Here is a 24755-nt window from a genome sequence, read left to right as displayed (position 1 = left end):
CCTCCTATCCACTGTTTGGTATCTTTTCCCTCCCAGTGTTTGAGCAGAGTTAATTCTGCAGCTTCTCACCTGGCTGCAGATCCCTGTGTGTTATATATATATGCCATAATAAGAAAAGATTGGTCAAACATAGAAACATCATGCATAAAATATAATTTTGTAATATTATAATACACAAATGATAACTTGATCTTTAACTTTTCTTGAATATAAACAGTAGAGAGTAGAGAGTAGAATGGATGATGCCATTACACTTTCAGGAACACGAAGAATTCATTATTAATTTTATTCGTACATAATTACAACAGACATATTAGTCTAGATTATAAAGCAATATTTTCAAAATATGCAGAATATGCAAAATATGTCAGGTGTTCAAAAGTATCAAATATACCAAATATACCAAATATGCAAAAAGATCACTTTTTAGTTTTTAAATCCTTCAACAATCCCTTATTCAAATTCAAAATCCATCCTTTAATGTTATAAAAGTAAATAGAGAGGGTGTATTCATAAACATTAATAACGGCTATAGAAATAATAGTAACAGCTTATAGTAACAATTCATTCTCCCAAGAAATGTACAAGATTCCACTCTATATTAATACCATGAGATGATTTAGTATTTAACATGAAAATCCATTTGGATTCCAAGCAATCTAGGAGTTTAACCATATCCCCACCCCGCTCTCTAGGTGTAACTTTATCGATAGCTAAAAAGCTAAAGTTCTCAATTCCTCCCTTATTACACTCAGTAAAATGTTTCGCCACAGGGCAGAGCCTTTGTTCCTCCGAGACGCTGTGGCGCCAACCCAACGGGAGGTTGGGGGCTGGCTAAGGGAACCGTTGCCGGGTCTCAGGCCCATAGGCGTGATTCCCATTGGCCAGTTCGTATTTTCCACTCGCCAGCAGCTCCCTCCTCGAGTGGAGGTCCAGGGTGCCTAAGCTGTCCCCCTCCTATTATTGGTGCAGCCGGGCGAGCCCTCACTGTTAGTTGAGGTAGAGGCTCTGCAGAGCATGCATCCAATGTTGATTTAAATAGAAGCTCATCTGGGCGTGCATCCATCTTGATAGTAGATAACAGCAAAAAGTAACCTCATGAGAGGATACCGTCGAGAAACTCAAGTAGGCAATCGCAATTCTATGTCACGATTAACATGTTGGCTGAAATCGCTGAGCTGCCTGCCACACATGTGCAAATTCCAAAGCCCTTCTACTGTAAGCTGTCACATTTCATTCATGTCTGCGATACTGTAGTCCAGTAGAATCAAATCATTAATAATAGACTTCACGCTTACTGTTTTCTACATGACTTTCCATGGTTAAGGTGAACTGCTTATTAAAAAAAAATTCTAAATGCCTTTCCGACCAACCATTATACTGTGGGGCTTATGCAGAGAGGAACGTAAAGTTAAATTTCGCCAGGTTAGAGGCAAAAATTTCCTCATGTAGGCAGTTACTGGCGAGAACTTGGCGGGCCAATTCAAATTCGCCAGACGTGTGGCGAGAAGCGGGATTTCGCCAATGCGGATACACGCACGATTCCAGTAGCTCCGATGCGCATGAACGCGCCAATCGGAGCTACTAAATGGCGCGTTCAGGGGAAATTTTGCCTGCCAACAAAAGTTGGCTGTATTGTGGCCAGATACCGCGCGCCTCAGAATGGCGAGTTTCACGCCAAGTGAAACTCGCCTAATTAGCAATTTCCTGCACACCGCGCTACCGGAGTACCCTGCATAGGACACAATCAAATGCCAAACCTGCGGCGAATTTAAGCCTTTCTGCTCCGTACCTCTCTGCATAAGCCCCAGTATGTTTTGATACCTTACTGTACGAAGTGATTTTTATTTGAGGGGTGGGTGCCAGCAGATACTATATGATTAAAGAAAAAAAATGTGCTGTATTACAGTGACATGTTCGCAAATCCAGTCATCCCATCAGCAGGTATTACTGTTTAGCTGATTCGTATTTCAGAGTAGATCCCAAGAGGATCAAAAAAGGCTCCCTCATATACCAAGCACTCAATGTTAGGACACTATAGTGAGACTTACAATAGTCTATATTTTTCCCTTAAAGCACCTGTTACATATCGCATTTAAGCACCAACACAAAACAAAAACAAAAAAACGGATGAGCGGTTTATTCACCCTTTCTAACAAATGTTTAGCTGATTCGTAATGCTGCAGCCCATTAATAGAGTGAACCAGGGTTCGATTCTTGCCTAAGATGTTTTTTTCAGATGTTTTTTTTTTTTTTTTCATTTTATTTCCACTTTAGTGCAAATAGCCGAGCGGCTTTTTACAGTACACTCGATTGCGAATAGCAAAGCAGCATCCATTTTCAAATGCTTTGCTTTGTGGTTGCATTAATCTTCCCGAGCCTGCTCTCACCGTTCTGCGCCTGCAATTCTCTTTGGTTGGGACCTGGGACCTGGGACCTTCTTCATTATTAATGCGCATGCGTGTATAACTTCCCATTCATTTGGAAGTTAGTTCAAGTTTTAAAAATATATACTGGACTGTACGCTGTATATATATATATATTTTTTTTTGGTTATCGCCATAGCTTGCATAGCAAGTATGGATATTCTGAGATTCAAGTTTTACAAATGCAGTATATATTTTTGGGGGTTATCACCATGGGCTTGCATACTGTAGCAATTATGGATATTATGAGAATAAAACAGCACTGTTGCTTTTTAATTCCACACTAGTCATGTGCGTTCTTTCAGAGGTGGGTGGCATACTGTAATACTGGTTTTTTTTATTTGGGGGTGTGGGGAGCAAAACATTATGATGGCCTGTTGAGAATATGTCTTTGAACTACAGCTTGGAACTTCATACAGCTAGCACAGCTCGCACCCCCTCCCCCCCCCTCACACACACGGCTCGAGGATTTCAACCTCTTATCAACACCTCTGACAAACCATCCATTTTCAAATGCTTTGCTTTGTGGTTGCATTAATCTTCCCGAGCCTGCTCTCACCGTTCTGTGCCTGCGTGTAATTCTCTTTGGTTGGGACCTGGGACCTTGTTGATTATTAATGCGCATGTGTGTATAACTTCCCATTCATTTGGAAGTTAGTTCAAGTTTTAAAAATATATACTGTACTGTATGCCGTGTATTTTTTTTTTTGGTTATCGCCATGGCTTGCATAGCAAGTATGGATATTCTGAGATTCAAGTTTTACAAATGCAGTATATATTTTTTGGGGTTATCACCATGGGCTTGCATACTGTAGCAATTATGGATATTATGAGAATCAAACAGTACTGTTGCTTTTTAATTCCACACTAGTCATGTTTTCAACTTCTTATCAACACCTCTGACAAACCATGCCACGCATGCGCTCCATAAGCCCTTCAAAGCTTCTTCTATTGTGCTGTGCCAAGTCATTTTAGAGTTCACCGCTTATCAACAACACAACACCCCCCCCCCCCCACACAGAGCTGTTAATAAGATTACCACTAGTAATAAGATTAACATGTTGTGTGAGATACAGGCCTAGCTAAGAAAACCCTTCTAAAACTGCTATTGCACAGTACTGTAACAAACAAGTCAACTTGAAGTTCAAAGCTTATCAACAATACAACAACAGAGCCCTCCAACAGAGCCATTAACGTAAATGTACTGTTGTGTGATTATCATGAGCTGGGCAGAAGACATGTTGGATAATCCTTAATGCAAGATAAAATTATTTTTCTACAGCATTTTATTGCATTATTAACAGAAATGATTGATTAAACAATAAAAATATAATAATTTTTATAAAGCATTTTTTGTCTTTATATTTATTTTTCATAAACTAATGTGAAGTGCAATGCTTTGTTTGTTGAACTGTTCATAAGAATTTCAGGTCTGCAAAGGGGGTTTAAAAAATAGATTTTATTTTGTAATGCATAATACAGTACAAAAATACAATACAGTAGCTCTTGTCGTTCTCTTCATTGTGGCATTGCGAGATGGGGAGAGAGGGGGCTGCAGCTCTGAAAATACAGTATTTCAAAAGATTTTTTTAAATACATTTTTTTCTCCTTGGCAAACACGAATTTCTATACAGTAACTACTGAGAGAGGTGGGAGAGGGGGGGTTTGTGTAAGATACAGGCTGGTTTGTATATGAACACTGTACTATTATCTTACACACAACCCCACCCATCCTTGCTTGCGGCAGTTCTGAAAATGAAAAGAAACAATAAATGCAGACATGGTTATTTTAGGGCCATACTTACCTGTATCATACTTACCTGTGCCATATTACTTTTCCGAGGCCTGGCCATTACGTTGTTTAACAATAGGCAACACAGTCGCAATATGATCAATATATTTATTACATCTGGCTACGGTCAGTATATTGTTACAGAAAATCAGTATCCTCTTTTCCAAGATAGGCGTCCTTTTTGTAGAATCAAAAACGGGCAAACCTCTCAAGGGCTACAGTTGTCTCGTCTGTAAAGATGACATCATTGAAAGTTTCGCCACTTTCAATCCATGCCCGTGCCTGGTTCACTCTTTTTATTTTGTTGGCTTCCCTTATCATAGTATACACTCTGTAATGACAAGGAAAAATGTTAGAGCCACAAAATGCTGGACATACTATACTGTATTAGGAGGGAGCCTAACATAAAAAAAGAGGACATGGGTGACGTACTGTATACTGTACTTACTTAAAACGCCCATATTTCCATCCCAATTTCTGTCTCATCAACCTGATACTGGTCTCTGATGCTTTTATTTTGTGAGTAGCATCTAGTGCATTCTTTACCCTTGTGTCACACGTCTCATCATTCGCATCACTCATTATGTCCATCAGAAGAGTGTTCACCATAATGTGTAAAGAAAAAAAGAACAATTTGTTATATTTGGCAAATTAAGCATCCCAATAGCGCACAGATTTCTTATTGTCTGATGTTGCTGCTGCACTTACTGTATTGTACTGTGAGTACACTTTGGGCGCTACAGTATACAATATGAATATATTAAATAAATAGCCCCTCAAACTGCAGGATTATTAGTTCAAAGAAAACAGGTTCTTTTGAAATGATTACACTATGACACCACCTCCTAAAGTACAGAAGACAGAACAGTATATTACTGTAAAGTTTACTTAAAAAGGTAGTGACTGATTGTAAGAATGGCAAAAATGTTATACTGTACAGTCGAAAGGTACTGTAAAGATTAATAAAATATTGAACACAGGCATACTAGTACTGTACAGTTCAGTACAAGACGTTGGTAGAGTTATGGAGGACAATACAGTAAGTACTTACTCAGTAGTGACAGTCGGCTTTCTTTGGACGTTTTTGGCCTTCCCATGCGCATGATAACTAACAGTGCTTTTTGCTAAACTGAAGCCTGAAGCAACTAACCAGCATGGATCTGTAAAATGTGGTGTCCATTCTGGTTCATATCCTTTTTTCTCAAGCTGAGATCTTTTTAAATCCTTTTCTTTGGCATCGCTGCTGATAGAAAAATATTGCAAGCGCACACAGAGCAATTCGATGTGAATTCGATGTGTATTGAATGTGCATTGAATACACATAATGGATGGTGTATTTATACTTTAATTTAATGTGCCTCAACTTCACTCGACAGGATTAGTACACAGTCTGCCCACTTTTAACACCTGCACCCCGTGTCCATGCCCGTGAAAAAAATTACATAAAAGGTGAGACAAATTGCATAGACTCTCACACACTGATCTCTATCTGAACTTGCTCTTGTTCAGATACTGCATTGTGCATTCGTCCTTCTGTTTCCATGGATCGCCCCCGATTCTACGGATGCAGGAACCAGCTTGCTTCTGCCGTGCCGGCCAAGCGAAAGTCGGAAGCTGTTTCCCAGCCAAAACCTAAGCGAAAACCAAAGCAGAATAAAGAAAATGTTCCGAAGGCTCCCAAGGTTAAGACCCCTGGGTCTTATTTTGTAAGGAAGAAGATCGGCGCACTTAGCACTGTGCAAGTCAAGTGGAATCCCGATTCTCTCCTTGCACCCCCCGACTCACCTGCTCCACAACCCATCCCCAATGCTGCTGCTCTCCTGGCACTCCCCGACTCACCTGCTCCACAACCCATCCCCGACGCTGCTGCTCTCCTGGCACCCCCCCGGCTCACCTGCTCCTTAACCCATCCCCGACGCTGCTGCTCTCCTGGCACCCCCCGGCTCACCTGCTCCACAACCCATCCCTGACGCTGCTGCTCTACTGTCAACCCCTGCCCGACCTGCTCCACAACCCATTCTCTATTCTGCTGCTCTCCTGTCAACCCCCGGCTCATCTTCTCCACAAACCATCTTTGAGGATGCTCTCCTCCTGGCAACCCCCTGCTCACCTTCTCCACCTTTAAATACTTACTGTATATTGTCTAATCATTTTTTGCCAATCAGGCACAGGTAAGTATGTTACTGTATAGAAATTCATTTGTGCAAAAAACAAAAAAAAATAATAGAAGGTGTTTTTAATGTGTTGTTTTTAATCAAACTAACCATGTCTGTTTATTTACAATATACAGGATTTTCAGCTGCTGCAGTGCAAAAAAGGAAGGTGGGGGTGTGGGGGGGGGGGGGTGTAAGATCACAATTCTGTTTTTACTTTAAGTATAAACAAGCCTGTATCTTACACAAACCCCCTTCTTCCTCCCTCGCTCAGTGTTCTAGTACAGTACATTTTTAGAAATTCTGTGGGGGAAAAAAAATGTTTGTTTTTTTTACAAATCTTTTGAAATGTTGTTATTGTTTAATCTTTTTTTACCAGTAATTACTGGTAATTTACCAGTAATTACCAGTACTTGTTTCTTTCTACCGTATTTTCAGAGCTGCCGGCCCGTCTCTTTCAATCATCTCGCAATGCCATAACAAAGAGAAATACCACAGCAACTGTTTTTTTTGTATTAATGTATGCATTAAAAAATAAAAGTATTTTTTGACCGAGCCCCTATTGCAGACCTGAAATTCTTATGAACAGTTCAACAAAGCATCGCACTTCACATACAGTACCAGTACAGTACAGTACAATACAGAAAGAAAGGGCACTTCTCTTAACGATTATTAAAAAAAATGTCCAAATGAGACATACAGTACAGTACCAGTAACATTAAAAGAAAACAGTATTTACTGTTGCACAAGTAGAAAGCATTCAATAATAAGTAATACATACAGTATGGAATAAAAGATATACATTTTTATTTTTGGTGTTTATAGGAAAAGTTGTGCAATGAAACGTACTGTAAAACAGTAGTGTTGATGACAGTACTGTACAATGTAAAATAATTTAATATAAAAACAGCAGCATACTACAGTACTATACAGCAGGGGAGCGCAAACTTTTTGTGCTGCGCCCCCCTGTCACTCTGCCCCCGGCTCTCGCGCCCCCCTGCCTACCTTCATTCGCGTCAGATGACGTCACACGCCCACGCAGCGTCAAATCACATGGTGCCGCGGCGTCTATTGACGCCGCGTTGCCATGGCGACGCAACACAGACGGCTGAATCCCGGTAAGTAAACAGTTGCAGGGGCCTCACGCGATCCCCCGGCATTTAATTTAAATGCCTGGGGGAAGAGCGCGGGGTCTCTGCAACTGCCCGCGCCCCCCCAGCACAATCTCCCGCCCCCCCTGGGGGTCGCGCCCCCCACTTTGCGCACCGCTGCTATAAAGTATAAGGTTTTCTATAAAGCTCACAATTTTTCTATATATAGATAAAAATGGCACTGTCACTAAATGTTTGCCCACTTGGTCCATCCAAGCCTTCTTTTTTCTTTTTGCCCTGGATGTCAAAGTTTCGTTTCTGGGGAAAAACAAAAAAATATGCTATTATTATTGGTATTGCGCATGCGTCAAGTCGCTTCATTGGGAATTAAAGCAGCCGTTCAACCGTTGTGGACGATGAGAACAAACTTCTGATTGGCTCTGACTCTTAAGCCCTACCCTCTCCCTACATGTGTAAGCTAGCTGCAGCAGCGTCATGTACTTCAGCGGCCAATCAAATCATTCTTCAAAGTGCACTCAAGAGAGAAACATCCCCTCACCTCAACTCGCATACAGTAAAGTACTGTATTGTATTGATGCACATAAGTATAGTTGTACTTGCGGCTTAAAACTTAAGACTATCATGTACAGTACATTATACTGTAGTAAAGTGTAATACAGTGTAGTACATTACTGTATACAGTACCTTCTTTATAAGCCTTATAAGCTTTGCCAAACGGGTGGTGATGACTCACTGACTCACTGACTCACTCCTCATGTCTGCATTATACTTGAAAGGTGTCAGCTGGCCTGCTACACCTGTAGTTGACAGCTGATGATGCTGGAAACATTTTGGTACTGGTACATGCAAGCTTGTTCGTACGCAAAATCATGCTCAGGCTGGAAATTATCCTGGTATTCTGGCGGAGACAGTTACAAAGGATTGCCGTTCACAAGGTTATCACTGACGGTCGGACCGGACACCGGTGCCGGTGGTGTTGTTTCCGGCACATTGCTGGATTGGGATTAACGAATCTTGTATGGGTTAAACCCCATTTTTCTTCTTTTGTGATTGCCAAGATCAAACATACTGTGAAATTCTGGCATGACACCCCAATACCCGCGTATCTCTCTGGCAGGAGGGGCAATACGAAAAAAACAATCATCGCTACTTAAGATTCTTCTTATCGCACTCTTCCACCCATGAACGTCAGGTGAAAACTTGTAAAAATCGTTGTTCGATATAAAATATTCATATATTTCAGATACAGTCGCCATCTTTTCTGCTGCAGCATTAATCGCTGAATATATTAAAAACGTATAACTACAGTCAGGTTTTTTATACGTCTGTGGTGTAGCCATAATGTCCACTCAGGAATTGCGCGTGGAAAGAATGTTAAAAAAAGGCACACATTGAGTATTTTAATGCTTTTTATTAAGAACGCCTAATTTGATAACGTCTTTGAAAAAACAAGGTCAATTCACAATGGGCCACTGTAAATTTGTACACCAGTATCTGTTTTAAACACCTGCATCCTTACAAAGTAGCGAAGCAATGTACTGGTACACATTCCAATTCAATTCAATTCATTTATTGCATTCATTTCTGCCAACTGGCAGATACGCAAAGAATAGCAGCCAAATTATAATTCATTAACTCTGTCACATAGCGGATACGAGAAGAATTGCATCCAAAGAAACAATAAACCATTAAATTAAACAGATCTACCGCGTCCGGTTGCCCGGTGCCAGATTGCGCGAACGCGGCATGACTAGTGATAAAACGAAAAAAGGTCGAATGGAATACAGCGGTCAACACGAAAACTGATTTTTGATGTGTTCGATTAACGGCCGCTGCATCAGTATGTTTATACATCTTATTTTACTTTCAGTTCCACAGCTCCATATTATCACTGTCCAAATCTAGCACTATTGTTTGAGGAGAATAATAGGACAGAAATACCTTGTTTGATGTATATTTTCCTTAATGTCAATATACTGTAACTGCAAAACTACAGCTTATAAGAGGTATCCTTACTGCATCTACTATATATTTCAGTGAAGATGTTATTTTTACCGTTTTGAACATAACCCAATAGAAATGACCTTCTGTAGTTTATCTCATGCTACTCAAAATATGTTTGTACCCTTATACTGATACATTTACGCAGAGCTGCCTGGATCTCCTTGTTCCTCAGAGTATAGATGATGGGATTGAATAATGGGGTGATGACTGTGTACAGAAGAGAAGTGATTTTCATTATATTCACTGACTGTCCTTTGGATGGAACCACATATTTAGCAAAGAGTGTCCCATAATATGTGCACACAACAGCCAGGTGAGAGCTACAGGTGGAGAAGGCTTTCTGTCTCCCAGTGGTGGAGGAGATCCTGATAATGGTGAGGGTGATGCAGATATAAGTCACAATGATGAAGATGGATGGGAGAATAACACAAGGGATGCCTAGAAAAGATAATACTGTTTCCGCAATGAATCTGTTTGAGCAAGAATGTTCTAAGAGAGGGGCAAGATCACAGAAGAAATGGTCAATGACATTAGGGTTACATAACTGAAATGAACAAACCAAAATAACCATATTTAGTGTTATCATAAAACCTAAGAACCAAGACCAGGAAACCAATTGACAGCAAAGCTTAAAGTCCATAATAGAAGAGTAACGCAATGGGTGGCAAATGGCCAGGTATCTATCATAGGACATCATTGTAAGGAGGAAACATTCAGCACTTATTGAGACAGCAAAGAGGAAATATTGGGTGATGCAACCAACGAGAGAGATAACGATCCCTTCTGCCATTATTACATATAGCATGTTAGGCACAATATCTGTGGTTAGCAAGATGTCAGACAGGGACAGGTGACTAAGAAAGAAGTACATGGGTGTACGTAGCTGGTGACTGGTTGACACCAAGACAATGATCAGGATATTTCCAGTTAAGGTGACAATGTATAACAGAAGGAAGACAAGGAAGAGTAAGATCTTGAAGTTGTGAGAGGCTGGAAATCCCAAGAGCAGAAATTCTGTAACCGTTGTCTGATTCTCCCGGAGCATTGTGGGATGATGAGGAAAAGGAGATCTTCATATTAAATTTCAGTTCTTGTGCTGCAAGAAGAAAGTGTTTGTTCAGACATATAATAAATATAAGACATAAAAGCCTTGATTTATTAATGGTACACAAATTACACTATGCTTAATTTAACTTTGTATATAATATATATATATATATATATACACACTGTATATATATATATATATATATATATATATATATATATATACATATATATATATATATATATATATATATATGTATATATATATATATATATATATATATATATATATATATATATATATATATATATATGTAACAGAGGTGTTTTGTGCCTGCTTTACTAATACAATTCTTTTTGCTAATAAGTGTGCTGTCTCTTCCTTGCTGTGCCTACTTTGGATTCCCTGGATTCTCTGGTCTGCCTGGTAAGGAGCCTTTGATTTTATATATATATATATATATATATATATATATATATATATATATATATATATATATATATATATATATATATATATATATATATATATATATATTTATATAGCAACTGTAAATATTACAGTATGTTCATTTGCATGTCTTAGACAGGTCTGCAACCCTGTCTTTCCCCATTATCGCCCAGCATACAGCGCTTCCACTGCAGCAAGGGATTCTGGGAAATGACATGCAAATGAGCACTCAGTGCCACCTTTTGTCTCAAGCTCGTATTACTCGAGCAAATCTGTGTGCTCATTCGCATGTCATTTCCCGGAATCCCTTGCTGCAGTGAAAGCGCTGTGTGCTAAAATTTTGATCTCTGTTTAGGCCACAGTTCGGGACACTTAGCAGTGGCCTAAACAGAGATCGAAATTTTATGAGTCATTACTGACACAAGTGAACTCTCTTCCCATGAGTGCTATATGCCATGTCTGTACATACTGTGCTATATGTATGCACACACAGCTGTCTCTCACACATACTTATACTCCTTGTTTTTCCATCTCTATACACCAATAGGGACCACATAGTATCCACACACACTTTTAGTTATGCTACTAACTCTCACATTTCCACACCCACCCACACCATTTATATCCGCTCCCACACCCCACACACATTTTGTAAAGCACTGTATATACTGTGGGCTCTCCATTCATGTTAATTCACACTGATACACACACACACACTCTTACATCACTTGCTTTCAGGAACCTTTTGACACCTCCAGCCATAAAACACATCCACACCGGGGGAAGGACCAGCACAGATAACATTCCAATAGACACTTTTTATAGTATAGCTTTTGCTTGCTTCATTCATTGTAACATCGCCGGAAGAAGAGATCAGTGTATCTCGAAAGCTCGCACAAATAAAAGCATTTCGTTAGCCACAGAACGGTATCATCTATTTATTTTTTGATTATATATATATATATATATATATATATATATATATATATATATATACACACAGAACAAAAGATCTGCAGCACTGTCCGGTAATTATCCAATGTAAAAAAGGTTTATTGCATCAATCTAACATCAGGGGAGGTCCGAAACGTTGCTCCATTTTTTCCTGTATTTCACCCCTAATGTTAGATTGATGCAATAAACCTTTTTTACATTGGATACTTACCAGAGAGTGCTGCAGATCTTTTTTTCTGTTTATATATCGTTGTCGCTGGATGGTGATCTAAATAACCAAGTAATTACTATTATTATTGAAGTATTTAAACTTTATACTTATTACCATATATGTTTTGTCAATTTGATATAGCATTGGGCACCCCTGTCTTTTGTTGTATACAGTACATTTGCCACGCTCAGTAGCACTCATTTTGGCATAAATATATATTCATGATGTGGTGGGTGTAGGAGTTTGAGCTAGCTGGGAATGTGTGTGTGTGTTAATCAATTTCTGACTGGTAACAGTTAAATGGAGGTAGGTGGCACCTCCCCCCAGAGCTCACCCCTCCCCACCTTTTTAACTTGGGAGGTTCTGGCATTTTGCTGAATGGACAGGACTCACTGTAGTTGCTTCCCCTCATACAGAGGTAAAAGGAAGGGTTCACAGTTTTAGTGTTAGGACCTGCAATTTTGGTTATACCTTGACATGTGGTATGCAGGCTTATGACGCTTTGGCCAAAGGGTTTAACTAAATAACCAAGTAATTACTATTATTATTGAAGTATTTAAACTTTATACTTATTACCATATATGTTATGTCAATTTGATGTACATTAGCATTGAGCACCCCTGTCTTTTGTTGTATATACAGTACTGTAGTGCCGACGAGTATTCTAAAACCAATCTGGGGCAATCACCAACAGGACCCAGGAACATACTGGGAACATCCTGGGTACATGCTGCAACATTTCTGCAGACAGACTAATGGCGCCATTGGATTAACAGCGGTGGTCCCTGGCAGTCCCATTCAAACTGAATGGGACTGCCAGGGACCCCTGCTATGTTAATCCGATGGCGCCATTAGTCTCTGCAGAAATGTCACTGAAATGTTTGCAGCATGTATGTGGATCTTGTTGGTTATAGCCCCAGATTTTCAAAGGCAAGTTTAAGGCAAGTGTTGAATATTCGTCGGCGCACCTGTATATATATATTTGCTTAAAAAACAGATTAGGGATAGGGACAGAATAGCGAAAACATGCCAGGCTGCGCATTGCTGCCGTCGTGTGCACTTATAGTAAGCGCGACGGCTTGGTCGCGATCGCTGGAAGTCATCTCAATTTAATTTTTCCAGCGACCGTAGCCTGATGTCACCGGCACTACTGTTTAAGCGTAGCCTTACATACAGTACAATACATATAGTAGATGAGGTTAAAAGAATACAATATGTACTGTACAGGAATTATATATTTGTACTTACAGTATTTATATCCAGAGGAAGCCAAACAAAAACCCCAGTGAAACATCATCATCCACTGATGTCTCATAAGTGGAACATTTTTTACCCTGATGTCTGGTTTTATGTATCACCAGGTCATTCAGAACTGATTTGATTGCGGCATCTATTCTGTGTTCTAGATATATCTTTGTTTATTCTATCCCCCCCCCCCCCTCTTTCACCCTTGTTGCTGTTATTTTGGGATTATTCCCTGTTGTAATTGAGGTGTCACTAATTCGCCTTGTACTATTGTTTTCCTATCTTGGAGATTGACAGTTTGCGCTGACCATTACCCTGTATCCATGTAATTATACCTCATCTACTTTATGGATCTTTTCCCAAATAAACAGTATATAAAAATAAAGGACATTAATGATGAATTGTAACCGTTTGCTGAAAAAGCCTTATGGGTGTTTAATCTGAAAACATGTTGGTATTAAGAAAACATTTAATTAGGGAGCACTTTATACATCTGAGAACAAATACAATCTTCATGCTATAATGGTTTTTTTTTTTCTGGGATTATTCAATGATCTTAATTTTTTCTGCTACACTGAATTTGATGGTGTATTAGTTTTATTGCTGAGGTTAGTGATTACCGCACTTCAATAATCTTTAGAGAAACAATTTGTAATAAGGGGACATTACAAAGTTTCCCATCTGCAGAACAGTAGCACAACTGTGACGTATAAAAAGGGAATCTTCTGAACGTGATGGAAAATTATCTATGGCAAATCTGTTGCAGTTTATCTGCACAAGTTTTGCTCCAGTTTTGAAGCCCGGATAAGCAATTAATGTCCAAGGTAATAATCTCTGGATGCAACACAAGGGATGAAACTGGTGCAACAAAAAAATATTGTCCCATTTTTACTACTCACAGTAAAATACTATTATTCAGCCGATCCTAAAATCCCTACATATTACAAGCTGGGGTAATATTTATCCTGTGCTGCTCACATAGATGCAAAAAGAAAAGCATTACTATTAATTATAATAATAAATTATACTGAGACATCAAGCATTAACCAGCTACAGTATGTAGCATTGTTACTCCCTCGTATATGAGTACTTGCCTCCCAGCTTTGAATCAGAATTGTTTTCTCTACTTACTATAGGTCTTTTAGTCCATTTTCAGACAGAGTTTTATTTTGCTCCAAGTCCTAGAAATAATATTTCTCAGCAGCAAACGTTCAGAACTGAAAGACGGATGTTCGTAGGAAGAGTACGGCCTTTCTCAGTATGAGCTGCTGCATTAAAACTGTGCTGCTTCTCTGACCTTTTATGCATTATCACAATAGGGAGGGGAGTCTTTGTGGAGTTGGAGCATTATGGAGAATTCCTCAAAGGCTCATTAGGAAGTGATTTATTTATTTATAAAATGTTTTACCAGGAAGCAATACGGTCAAGAAAGTATACTATGCTTAATGGTATTTATTATAATTGTATATATATATACAGCTCAACCCTGTTATAACGCGATCCGCTACAACGTGAAATCGCTTATAACGCGATGCCAGCGTGGCTCCCAATTTTCGTATTTATGAATACTTTATAACACGATTCTTGGTGTCTTAAATACTTTATTGTACATCGCATACAATTGTACATTATTTATAACGCGATCCGCTTATAACGCGATGTGAGTCTTTGGACCCCAAGCACAGCGTTATAAGGGGGTTGAGCTGTATATATATATATATATATATATATATATATATTTATATATATATGCTCATCTGCATGTCTTAGGCAGGTCTGCAACCCCGCCTTTCTCCATTATCACCCAGCACACAGCACTTCCACTGCAGCAAGGGATTCTGGGAAATGACATGCAAATGAGCACACAGTGTCACTTTTTGCCACAAAAAAACATATTTAACATGGTTCCCTATAGGCTTAAGCTTGCTGCATGGTCACAGCTTTGAGCACAGCCAGGGTTAAGGTGCATACCCAGAAAACCACCCACAGACAGCTGTTTCGACCTTAATGGGTCTCATCAGTGTGGGGTTGATTTTAACTGGGTATGCAAAGAGGCTATGGGATAGGCTATACCATAATACTGAGTTAAGTTATGGTGAGTAAAAAAAGTGACAAAAACCCTCCACAGGAAAGCAAATATGCAAATACAACTGTATGCTCATCTGCATGTCTTAGGCAGGTCTGCAACCCCGCCTTTCCCCATTATCATCCAGCACACAGCACTTCCACTGTAGCAAGGGATTCTGGGAAATGACATGCAAATGAGCACACAGTGTCACTTTTTGCCTCAAAAACCATATTTAACATGGTGAGACAGCTTTAGTTTTGAAATAATGTTGACTGGTGGTGGCTTTGAGAGTCTCCTGTAAATTGTTCCAGTTTTGGGGTGCACAGTAAGAGGAGGAGCGGGCGCATACTTTGCTGAATCTTGGGACCATGAACAGTCTTTTGGAGTAAGATCTCAGATAAAAAGTGCTGCATGTGGTAGGGATCCGGAGCTTGTTCAGAAAGGCGGGTAGCTTGTACAGAAAGTATTTTAGGGCAAGACAGGAAAGTTCAACATTGCGCCTAGACTCAAGTGATGACCAATCTAGTTATTTGAGCATTTCGCAGTAATGTGTGTTGTAGTTGCATTGGAGAACAAAATTGCATATTGAATTGTAGAGGGTATCAAGTTTGCTAAGGTGGGTTTGGGGTGCTGAGACGTATACTATGTCCCCATAGTCTATAATTGACATTAGCATCTGCTGTGCGATTGTGAGGAATTGGGGAGTGCATCCCATGCGGCGCGTTCCCTCCTCGCTTACCTATAGTACTGCAGCGGCAGCTGCCGAAGATTCGCCCCCTGCTGATGTGCACATCACCGTTCCTGTTACAGAGCATGCGCGCACCCGCTCTGAGCATAGCTCCGCCCCTGGGGATGCACCGCACCTCCGCTGTGTGCGGTGCACGCACAGGACGGCGCGCAACGAGCCCTGGCTACGTGTCAAGTTTTGCTATGAGTCCTTGTCTCCTACAGCCTATCCTTGGCATCTGGGGAAGCCCCGCCTCCGTTCCCTCCCCTACTGGTTCCTGTCTCCTAAATAAGACTGCCTCTTCCTGGCATACCTTGCTGAACATAGACTTTGTGTAGCCTTGTGTGTGCCTGGCTTGTCCAGCCCTGTCTTGCTTTGTTTTCTACAGTTACCTCTTGTTTACCGACCTGGCTTTGCATTTGGATTCTCTCTGGCTCGTGACCCCTGGTTTATGGATTAACCTCTCGTGTACCGACCTGGATTTGCATTTGGATTCTCTCTGGCTCTTTACCCCTGGCTTACGGATAGCGACAACTTGTACCTCTCCTACCCTTGGAACCTGGCGAGTATTGGATTAACCCTTTTTCTTCATACTCAGACCCAGCAATGCTACAAACCACCTACTGGGCCCGCCTTCGCTACTGTGGGTGTGTGGCATTGTCTTTCCCACCTCAGTGCCGGGGTCAGGTCTTGTATGTTGGCTCGCACAAGCGTGACAGCGATACGCTTTCAGACCAGCAGACTTAGGGAAGATTTGTTCCCATAAAATACACTAGCTTGGCATAGGTTTTGGATGTCAGGTTATCAATGTGCATCCCAAATGTTAAATGGGAGTCAAACCGTATGCCCAAGTATTTAAAACAAGTAACAGGAGCTAGGATAGTATTAGCGTTGGTTCTGATCTGGAGCTCAATCATTGGAAGCTTTAAAAATGTAGCCTTGGTCCCAAATACTCTTGTTACAGTCTAGTCAGTGTTTAAAAAAAATGTATTGGGAAATCCAATTTTCAAGTCTCACAAAGTCAGATTAAAGTATGTGTTCAGGGTTGGAGAGGCTAGGGCTGTGTGCATATTAGATTGTGTTATTCATTTGCATACATGTGTATTGAAGCTCCCTTACAAGCTGTAGAAAGATCATTGATGAACACTAAGAAGAGTAGAGGCCCCTGAAAAGAGCCTTGAGGGACACCACAGGTGATATCCAATGGGTTGGAATTAGAGCCTGAGATAGACACATGTATTGGGAGAAGAGAGATTGGCCTGTAGTTTGAGACAGTTTTTTTGTCCCCACTTTTGAAAATTGGGACAACTCTGGCAGTTTTCCAGGTCTTACAGATATGGCCTGCAGACAGAATAGAGTTGACTAGGGAAGCAATCGGTTTGGCAGTTGCTAGAGCACCAAGTCTTAGTAACGTTGATTGCAGTAAGTCAGGTCCACATTGGCTGCTTTGTTTTAATTTGAGGAGCACTTGTGTAGTCTCCTCTTCAGATACTGGGACAAATTGAAAATTGTGAGCAGCGTTGGGAGAGGGTGGGGCTATAGGGGTTCTCTCAGACTGAGGTTCATGTTTGTGGTTTGGGATAAGTTTTGCTAGTAAGTTAGTAGCATACCCCACAAAGTATTCATTGAATGCATTTGCAATGTCAGCGGGATTTGTCAGAGTAATATCCTCCTTAGTGATATTACTGTACTTGGTTGTTGATGGTTAGAAGAGTGGAATATACATTGTCGGCCGCCTTTAACCTCCTGCAGCCGTTTCCCCGCGATTTTTAAATTGTTGGCAGATGCGGGCCGTTTTCGGCCATTTTGGGCGTTGCGGGCGCTTTCAATGTTAAGCGCCATTAGCGCTGTCTAGACAATGCGGCTGACGCGCGGCCAAGTCCGCGAGAAACGGAAAACATCCCCAAATTTGTTCGGGGATGTTGGAGGTTAAAAGGGGCCACGGCTGTATTATTGATAACCTTCCAGAAGTTTGCTGGGTTGATGTATTCTGGTAAAGATTGTCAGAGTAATATTGTGCTATTGCATGTCTTGTTTGCCTTGTGCACATACAGTATTCCGCAGGCATCTGTAGTGATTAAGATCCTTGGTAGTGCCATTTACTTTGTAGCTTTTCCACAAGGCATCCCTGAAATGGTAGAGCGCTATAAGGTCAGTTGTAACCCACGGAAGATGGCCCCCTGTACTCTTATTCTGCATAGTGGAGCATGGTATCACAGATTTTTAAGAACTTGGATTGGAAATAGTCGAGCGCAGAATCGGGGTCGGGAATTAAGTCGATTCTGTACCAAGGGCATCTGGCAAGGTCAGCCAGAAACTGTTGTGGGTTAAAGATTCTAAATGTTCTAGTGAGGAGAACTTTAGGGCTTGATTGGGATGGTTTAATTTTTCCTTACACAGTACACTATTGCATGGTCACTGAAAATGTCAGGAAGGATGCCAGAGGATTGGATTCTGCTGGGATTAGAGGAGAGAATCTAGTCTAGCAAGGAATGGTTGTGAGATTTCAGGTTTGTCCGTGTGGGTTGGGAAATGAGTACCTACTGTATGTCTGTTGAATAGTAAATTTTTACATATGACAATGAGACAAATGAATCAGATATGTGTGTGTTTGTACACAGTATATATATGTTTATTTATATTGCGATACCAATGTACACAACACTTTACAGAGTTACAAAAGAGACAATATTTGGGATAATATTTAAAAAATCACACAAGTGATTTAAACAGTAAGTTAATTGAAAGGAATAATGGAGTCCCTGCCCCACATAGCTTACAATCTAAAATGTTAAATGGTAGACAAAGAATAACATCTGAGAAAATGCAGTTGAGTACAGATTTGAGGGAACAGATCCGTGCATGAGGAGCGTGAGGAATTGTCTCAGGGTTAAATTAACCAGGTGACTTAATAAGGAGGTGATATTTTAGGCATGATAAGAAAAGGGGGGAGGAAGGGGTAATAAATTGGTGAATATTGGGGGGGGGGGAATTCCACAATTAGGGCACCAAAAGTGAAAAGAGTTTGAGATGTGAGAGTACTATAGAGACAAATGGAGCAGAGAGTAGACGGCCTTCAGCAGAGTAAAAGGGATGAGAAGGGGCTTAGCTGGATATTAGGTGAATAAAGATCAGAAGTAGAATGTTATAGACAAAGCAGAGTTTAATCGAGAGCCATTGAAGCGATTTCAGGAGGAGAAGGGCAGAGACAGATCGAGAACACAGAGATCACTCTCACTGCAAAATTCTGGATACATTTTAGAGTTTGAAGTTGGGAGGCAGGAAGGCCAGTAAGAAGGTTGCAATAGTCAAGTTTCGAGAATACATGGGCAAGTTATTTGCCAACGTCCGTTTCGCTGTAAATATGGCATTTATGTGCCCTTGTGATGATTAGCAAGGAGATTAAAAAAATTGGAGAGAGGAGAGAGGAGAGAGATCTTTATTCCTTCTCAATCTATCTCTCCACTCCTTCCTCGCCTCTCTTCAGCAAAATCCAAATTTCAGGTTCTAGGTGAATTGAATGTTACCGCAGGTCGAAACAAATGTGGAAGCCGATGGAGTTGCATACATCCATTCAGATTTTTTAGTAGTGTATTAGTGTAGTACTGTAGTACAGTCAAGTGTCTATTCTACCTCCTCAAGGATCCATCAACACCTAATTGGAAATTTCAACAACTGCCTTCCATATCTACAGCTGTCTTACAGTGGCCTGAATGTCTGCTGCTGTTGTGGAATATCAAGATAATCGGACTTCTGCCACTAGCTACATGGCCTATTTTCCAATTAAGAGGGACTGCACCTCATGGTATGGATGACCTGCTCAGTTTGTCGGCACTCATACGTGGGGTGATTATTCTGGCCTCACCCACATCCTGGGCCTAGTCTACCAGGAAAAATTCCATCATCCAGACTACAACCCCAATAATGGCCACGACACCAGCACAACATTGTCAGTCTCACAGGAGCTCTTGATTGACAGCATTTCCCTAAGTCGGATATTTATTAAACCCAAAAAACATTCTCATTCCCTGAGCACTAGTGAGTAAACAATGAAGTTTCTATAGTGAAGTGTCCCCTTCACCTGATATCCATTCTGATCATCCAGTACCTGCTTCCTACCATTACTGTCCCCTCCATTTTTCTGCACCAAGACAAGTCATCTGCTTCAAAGGGCATTTTAATCCTACACGCCTGGCAATATCTAAACCCATATATAATAAAGTTTGAACATTTTGATTCATTGCGACGAGCTGTACAATCAAATTTAATGTAGGCATACATTGTAATATATGCCTTCTTTTTTTTATTTCAAACATTTTTATTGTTTTCTGACAGGAGTACATTCACATCACATGGTTGTTTATAGACAGTAAACTTAATTAACATATACATTTAAAAGTGAACAACCCGAAGCATCTCAAGGTTGATTGATCGAGAAGAGGCGATCTGCCCCTAGTATTTTGTAACCTCCTATGCATTTAGATTCTACTATGTAGATCCCGTCCGGGAGAATTAACAGTTTTAGGAGGATCTTAGATCAAACCCCTTATATTAGTACTGTAAAGGATAGGCAGAGAGAGAGAGGGGGAGAAGAGAGAAGAACAGAAGAAGGGGGGAGAGAGGGGATAGGAACGGGGAGAGCTAAGGGAAGGGGTGTAGTTGTCCTCCCCTCCACCTTGTCAAAAGACCCTGAGTAGACATGAACTCCCCCTTAGAGGGGTTAGTGGTCTAATGCAGAGTCCAACTGAAGCATCCATATCTCATTTTTAATCTCTTTAATTATAAGGCCACTGTGCCCAAACTTTCTCATATTGTACTATATTCTGTTTCAGGAGCGCCGATAGGTATTCCATAAGCTTGACCTCGCTTACCTTGCGAAGGACCATTTGCTTAGAAGGGGGTTTAATCTTTTTCCAATTAGCTGCTATTGAGCAGCGAGCCGCAGTCAGAATGAACGAGGCCAGTTTTTTAAGAGGGACAGAGATATCTTCGATGGGTTTCGCGAGTAGGCATATCAGCGGGTCCATCCGGACCTCAACTCCTACCGTCTCCTCAACCAATGAGCATATCATATTCCAGAAAGTCTGGATCTTTGGGCATGTCCACCATATATGCACCAGATCTCCTCTCTGGCCGCACCCCCTCCAACAGAGGTCAGACAGGCCAGGGAAGATCCGGCTCAGCCTACTCGGGATTAAGTACCATTGAAATAGAATCTTATATATATTTTCCTTAGTAGTAGTGCAAATAGAAGTTTTGGCTGCTGCTTCCCAAATATCCTCCCATTCATCTCTGTCTATAACAAGATTGAGGTCTTCAGCCCATTTCAACATATAATTGTGGTTGACGGGACTCCTGGACCGTGCTAGCCCTGCGTAAATCTCTGAGATCAGACCCTTCCGGTATGTGCCCACCATACACATCTTTTCAAAAGACGTTGGACCTTCAAATTTGGATGTTTGGGAAATTGTTAGGAGAAAGTGTCTGATCTGAAGATAACCATAAAGTGGGAGTTTCATGGGGAGGCATTTCTCCTGTAAATCAAGTAACGGAATAAGAGTCCCTTTGTCTATTAGATCTCTTGCTGATTTGATGTTAGCCAAACTAAATGCTTTAAGGTTCCCTGGGACACAACCCGGAGGGAATTCAGGGTTACCAAAAATGGGAGTGAGTATGGAGGGGGAAGACGTCAGTTTATATTTATTTCTTGTTTTTGTCCAAATTTTCCACGTGCATCTCATTGCTCCCAGGCCTGTTCTGTCCGATATTATCTTCTCTCCCCCTCCGGACCAAAGTATTGCCCCGAGTGAGAGGGGAGCGACACAGGAGGACTCAATTTCCAACCAGCCGCAAGACACTGGATCGTTGTTCCAAACTATCGCTTGTTTTAGGTGGGTCGCTTGATAATAATTAATTATATCTGGTACTCCCAGACCTCCACATTCCCGTGGTGCCAACATTACCGATCTAGCCACTCGCGGCTTTTTGTCCTTCCAGATGAATTGGAAAATACTATTTTGAATGCTTTTGAGGTCTGCCAGCGGAACACAGACCGGGAGGGTCTGGAAGACGTACAGTAGCCTGGGAAGGATGTTCATCTTAACAGATGTCACTCTTCCGAGCCATGAAATGTGGTACTTGTTCCAGCACTGTAGGTTTTTTTTAATTTCTGTAAATAAGGGGGGGAAATTATATTTAAATAAGGCAGCATAAGAATTTGTGATTCTGATACCTAGGTATTTAATGTTGTTAGGGCTCCATTTATAACTAAAATTAATTTGCAATAGTTTTACCTCGGGGGCGAGAAGTGATAGGTTCAGGGCTTCAGATTTATCGCTGTTAATTTTATACCCTGATACCCGACCAAATTTTTCCAGCTGTGACTGGAGGTTAGGCAGAGTCGTCATTGGGGACGACAATGACAAAATGATATCATCTGCAAAAAGAGATATCTTGTATTCTCGCGCTCCAATAACAATCCCTTTTATATCATCGTCATTTCTAATTGTGGCCGCGAGTGGTTCAATCGACAATGCAAACAGAAGTGGGGACAAGGGACAACCCTGCCTTGTACCATTCGTAATTTTTATGGGACTTAAGTCTCCTCCCGGGAGTTTTACAACCGCTGTTGGGTTTTTGTACAGAGCTCTGATCCCCTCTAAGAAGGGGCCCCTGAAGCCGAATTTAATCAATGTTTGGTCTAAAAAGTCCCACCTAATTCTATCGAATGCTTTTTCGGCATCCAAGCTCAACAAAAATGCTCTTGTACCTGAGAGATGCACGTGGTCCACAATGTTTATTATTTTCCGAGTATTATCTGAAGCTTGTCTGCCCGAAATAAATCCAACCTGGTCTTTATGAATCAAGCTCGGAAGAATCGGGTTTAGTCTGTTTGCTAAAATCTTACTATATATTTTTAGATCAGAATTTAGAAGAGATATCGGCCTATAATTGCCACACTGCAGTGGGTCTCTACCTTCTTTGTGAATTATTGCCAGGTTGGCTGTTGACATAGAGGCCGGGACATCTTCACCCCCCATAAATGCGTTGAAAACTTCTACTAGGTGCGGAGCCAGCACGGCCTTAAACTTCTTGTAATATTGGTTTGAGAACCCGTCTGGCCCTGGAGTCTTATTTATTTTTAATTGTTTTATTACTTCAAATAGTTCTTTGGGCGTTATTTTCTCATTTAATTGTGAGATAGTTTTTTCTGGAAGGGCCGGAAGGTTGCATTCCTCTAAGTACTTTGAAATGGTCGTCAACCCGGACTGAGTATTTTGGGAGGGATTTAAATTATAGAGTTTCGTATAATATTCTGAGAATTCTTGGGCAATCTCGCTTTCTTTGAATGTTTTGAGACCAGATTTGGTTCGGATTGCTGTAATTTGGGTTTTGACCCTTTGACCTCTTAATTTATTGGCCAATAACCGGTCTGCCTTGTTTCCTTTATCGTAGTAACGTTGATTCGTCCAACGAAGTGACCGCTCTACTTCCTCTAATTGGACTCTTTTAAATTCAGTCCTTGTTTCAACTAGGGTCTTATATATTTTTTTAGTAGGCTTGGATTTATGTTGAGTCTCCAGAGCCTGGACCTTGTCCATTAATTCTTTATATTCTTTTTGCTTTTTTTGCTTTTTATATGACGCTAGAGAAATGAGAGAGCCTCGAATAGATGCCTTATGGGCTTCCCACAGCGTGATCGGAGACTCGACTGACCCCTTGTTTAGGTCAAAATATTCTACTATTTTTTGAGTAAATGTGCTCACTATTTCTGGGGAATTTAACAGGGAATCATTTAGTTTCCATTTATAGCTGGAATTCTTTATAAAAGGCAAAGAGAGCTCCATTTCAATGGGGGCATGGTCAGACCAAGAAATTGAGCCAATATTCGACTGGGAGGACGCCTGGAGAACATCCCTGGTACCTAGAAAATAGTCAATCCTCGAGTAGGTCTGATGTGGGGTTGAGAAATATGCCTTCTTTTAATAAACACCTCTGTATTATTCATTGCTACCCATACAGTATATGTTGACATGTATAGAACAATAGTTAAACAATGTGTACTGTATATATATATATATATATATATATATATATGTATATATATATATATATATATATATATATATATATATATATATACAGTGTTCGACAAACCTATACATTTGCTCGCCCCGGGCGAGTGGATTTAACATCGTGGCGAGCTCCTATTGGCCCAAGCAGCACACGTTTGGTACTAGGTGGCGAGTAGATTTTTTTTGTTGGTCGAGTAGATTTTTTGGTGATTTGTCGACCACTGTATATATATATATATATATATATATATATATATATATATATATATATATATATATATATATCCATTCTGTCATTTATAATATATTGTCGTTTTGTGTCCTTAATGGTATTGCAATTGACTTATTTTGGCTAGGGTTTATTTGTAATATTTTATTATTGTTTTTGCAAATTCATGTTTAAATTATATCTGTTAATACGTTCATTTAAATTAATCTTTATATACAGAAACTGAAAAGGTACAACAACAACAAAGGCAAAAAAAAATAT

At 40.4% G+C, this 24755-nt stretch overlaps 1 protein-coding gene across 1 annotated transcript; it reads right to left on the bottom strand.

Moving 5' to 3' along the window:
- Positions 1-9587: 9587 nt before the first annotated feature.
- LOC142471003 (olfactory receptor 5G3-like) lies at positions 9588-10532 on the bottom strand. The gene has a single exon (XM_075577803.1). It carries the CDS (start codon positions 10530-10532, stop codon positions 9588-9590), a length of 945 nt encoding a protein of 314 aa, XP_075433918.1.
- Positions 10533-24755: the final 14223 nt, after the last annotated feature.

The sequence above is a fragment of the Ascaphus truei genome, chromosome 20 (assembly GCF_040206685.1).
Source record: "Ascaphus truei isolate aAscTru1 chromosome 20, aAscTru1.hap1, whole genome shotgun sequence".
Lineage (NCBI taxonomy): Eukaryota > Metazoa > Chordata > Amphibia > Anura > Ascaphidae > Ascaphus > Ascaphus truei.
The sequence above is the reverse complement of the archived record's forward strand: the minus strand, read 5'-3'. Positions and strand labels throughout refer to the sequence as shown.